Source organism: Lipotes vexillifer, unplaced genomic scaffold, assembly GCF_000442215.2.
Source record: "Lipotes vexillifer unplaced genomic scaffold, Lipotes_vexillifer_v1.1 scaffold298, whole genome shotgun sequence".
In the NCBI taxonomy this organism is placed as follows: Eukaryota; Metazoa; Chordata; class Mammalia; order Artiodactyla; family Lipotidae; genus Lipotes; species Lipotes vexillifer.
The window spans coordinates 1183128-1186885 of NW_006793272.1; the positions used below are offsets into that span (position 1 = coordinate 1183128).

A 3758-nucleotide genomic window follows, 5' to 3' on the forward strand; every position below is an offset into this window, starting at 1 on the left:
GAATGCCTCTGCTTAAATTACACCCAGTGACACCACAGGGAGAGATATGTCTCGGCCGCATTCATTCTCTGTCCTTTCTGAGCTTCTTTTATAGTAGGGGTCAGTGCCCTTTCCAAAATGGGGTGCCAGAGCTCTGAACCATGCTCTTTTATCGGCCCGGTGCATGTTGGTGTATATATTCAATCATGCCAAGGTGGGAGGGTGATGAGGTAGGAGGGAGAGGACAGAGCTATACTGAGTGTTGCAGAAGGGAGTGTTTAGCCAAGGATTAGCCAGAGACATGGCAGCCCCGGGTGGTGGCTTACAAAAATAAATGGTGAGAAGCGGTTCTACCTGTGGCCCGTGACCTGTGTGCCTATAATAACCAGTCTATGCTTCATCACCGGGTGTCCAGCCTCAGGGTACCAGCTCCTGCATTATGGAATCCATTCATGCGTGCATCCCCCCAGGCATTTATTGAGTGACTGCTCTGTGCCATATGGTGTGCCAGGCACTGGGAACACAGACATGAATAAGATAGTGTCTGCCCTTAAGGAGCTCACAGTCTAGTTCCCAAGAGTTCAACTATTTACTCAGCCTAGAATTCACTGTAGTTCATTCCACTAGCACTTGCTGGTGCCTGACACTGCACTGCGCTGGTTGGTGGAGATGTAGAGTTACAGAGAAAAATAGGACCAAGTGGTTGACCTCAAGAGGATTCCAGTATAGTAGCGTAGACAGACACATAGACGTGTCCATTTGTATTCCATGTGGGAAGGGACGTTTGGCTTAGATGACGCCCTCTGACAAACGATCCTCAATCCAGAGGGAGCATGACTTAGAACTGGGGAGCAGAGGATCTGGGGGAGGCAGACTTTGTCTGAGACTTGTCCTGTCACAGTACCAGACATCTAGGTAGGGGCTTGGTAACCATTTGTTATTTTTGTTTGGGGAACAATCTCTTTCATCACTCCCTTTGCATGGGGAGAGAAAAAAAAAACGGAACACTTAAGCTAGTGAAATAAAACAGGGAGGCCTCCTGATGAACAGATTCTGTTCTACTTGTGGTTCATGGGATTTGGAGCCTCTTCAGCTGATAGCCAGCCTGTCAGAGCTTCCACTACCTTGTACTGGCAGTTCTCAATCTGCAGGTCTCTAAAGGGAGTAACTGGTGTTCCTAAGCTATGTTTTGAAATATTTTTTAAAAAGTCTCATAGAAATTGCACATTCAGCCAAGACAAAGCCACAGAGAGCTAAGTACAATATCACGTTTCTTTGCTTTTGACTGCAATTATATTAGCTTGGTGTGGTTATCTCACGCGGATCAGAAGCACTGAGTAAAAAATTGGGAAAATGAATTATTCCATAATAAATGTAGCTTTGCTAGATAAAAATTTTTCCAAATGTGAGGCCCACAGGGGAAAAAGTAATAAAAGGGATCCTTGGTGGTGAAAAGGTTGGAAATCACTGGCCTCTACGTCTGGATGCCAAAGTTTGGCTGCAGATTCAAAGCCTATGACCACAGAATCCTGGGATTATTGGCATCTGACACCCCTGATGTGGTTCCTGTTGGAAAAGCAAACATGCTCCCTGCCCAGCTTTCTAAAGTGTTATACATTAACCAGCTTACAAAGCACCATTCACGGGTGGACACGGTTTTTTTGGATCGTGGTTTACTGTGTTTTCCTACCTGCAGTGAAAGAACATTTCAGAGGAAGCAGAGGCTTGCCTGAAATCTACAAAGCTATGCGCTTGCTGGACAAGCCCAGAGCTCCTTGTAACTTACAGGGCTGGAACAAGCTGTCCACACCTTTCTCCTCGTCAACAGCCTTCATCCAGTACCTCTGAGAATGCACATTCCACGAACACACTGGAAGCAGGCTAAGAGCATCCATCGGGTGTAAGCGAAAGAGGAGGGACTCTGCAGGCTGGGGAGGGAGGGAGGAGATTTGGAAGTGGCCTGGTCAGAGAATCGCTCTCACGCTTCCCATTGTCTGAAAAAGTTTCCTGGAAGAGGCTCAGAAAAACAGGGGAAAGTGGAGCTGAGGTTTCTACAGAGAGAAGGAACTCCCCGAAATATCGATTCCAGCCCACATTTAATATTTTTGAAAGACTGTAATTGTGATAAAATATACTTAACATAATATTTACCATCTTAATCTTTTTTTTTTTTTTTTTTTTTTTTTTCTCCAGACTGAATATTGTTCATGGAATTCCCAAGGTCAAGTTTATTGGGTATGTGAACCATATGGACCCGGAAGTGGATTTCCTTTTCTTATTTATTTATTTATATTTATTTATTTATTTTGGCTGTGTTGGGTCTTCGTTTCTGCGCGAGGGCTTTCTCCAGTTGCGGCGAGCGGGGGCCGCTCTTCATCGCGGTGCGCGGGCCTCTCACTGTCGCGGCCTCTCCCGTTGCGGAGCACAGGCTCCAGACGCACAGGCTCCAGACGCGCAGGCTCAGTAGTTGTGGCTCGCGGGCTCAGCTGCTCCGCGGCATGTGGGATCTTCCCGGACCGGGGCTCGAACCCGTGTCCCCCGCATTGGCAGGCAGGTTCTCAACCACTGCGCCACCAGGGAAGCCCCCATCTTAATCATTTTTAAGTACAGTTGGCCCTTGAACAACACAGGGGTTAAGGGGTGCTGACCCTCGGGCAGTTGAAAATCCACCCTCCATATCCACAGTTCTGCACTCACAGATTCAACCAACTGAGAATCATAATACTATAATATGTATCTATTGAAAAAATAATCCATGTATTAAGTAGACCTGACAGTTCAAACCCATGTTGTTCAAGGGTCAACCGTATAGGGTTCAGTAGTATTAAGTATATTTACGTTGTTCTGAAACAGGTATCCAGAAAGTTTTATCTTTGCATGACTGCAGTTCTAGACCCATTAAACAACTCCCCTTTTCTCCTGCCCCCAGCCCCTGGTAACCACCGTTCTACCTTCTGTTTCTATGAATATGACTATTGTAGATATTTCATAGAGATGAAGCATACGGCATTTGCCTTTTCATCCCTGGCCACTTTCACTTAGCATAATGCCCTCCAGGTTCATCCATATTGTAGCATATGTCAGAATTTTCTTCTTTTTTAAGGTTGAATAATATTCCATTCTATGTTCATGCCACATTTTGTTTATCCATTTGTCTGTCTGTGGACACTTGGGTTGCTTCCACCTTTTGGCTCTTTTGAATAATGCTGCTATGAACATAGGCATGAAAATATCTCGGCCCCGCTTTCAATTCTTGTGGATAAATACTCATAAATGGGATTATGAACCATATGGTAATCCTATTTTTAATTTTTTGAGGAACTGCCATACGGTTTACCATAGTGGCTGCAGCATTGCCAGCAGCAAGGCACAAGGGTTCCAATTTCTCCACATCTTTGCCAACACTTGTTATTTTCTGGGTGTTTTTATTAATAGCAGCCATCCTAATGGGTGTGAAGGGGTATCTCATTGTGGTTTTGATTAATAATTAGTGACGTTGAGCATCTTTTCGTGTGCTTCCTGGCCATTTGTATATCTTCTTTGGAGAAATGTCTATTCAAGTCCTTTGCCTATATTTTAATTGGGTTATTTGGCTGTTGTTGAAGTGTAAGAGTTCTTTATGTATCCTGCATATTAACCCCATATCAGATATATGATTTGCAAATATTTTCTCCCATGCCATATGTTGCCTTTTCACTTTGCTGACTGTGCCCTTTGATACTCCAGCCCACATTTTTAAAAACAAGGAAAATATGATAAAATGAAGAAAGAACCCAGCA

General features: G+C 44.4%; 1 protein-coding gene across 1 annotated transcript in view; it reads right to left on the bottom strand.

Annotated features, from left to right (window-relative positions):
- Window positions 1-1715: 1715 nt before the first annotated feature.
- Window positions 1716-3758, bottom strand: part of DCX (doublecortin) — a 135474-nt gene continuing 133431 nt past the window's right edge. The window contains exon 7 of the mRNA XM_007466313.1: window positions 1716-1907. Coding sequence (XP_007466375.1) covers window positions 1716-1907 — 192 coding nt within the window. The remainder of the gene's footprint in view (window positions 1908-3758) is intronic.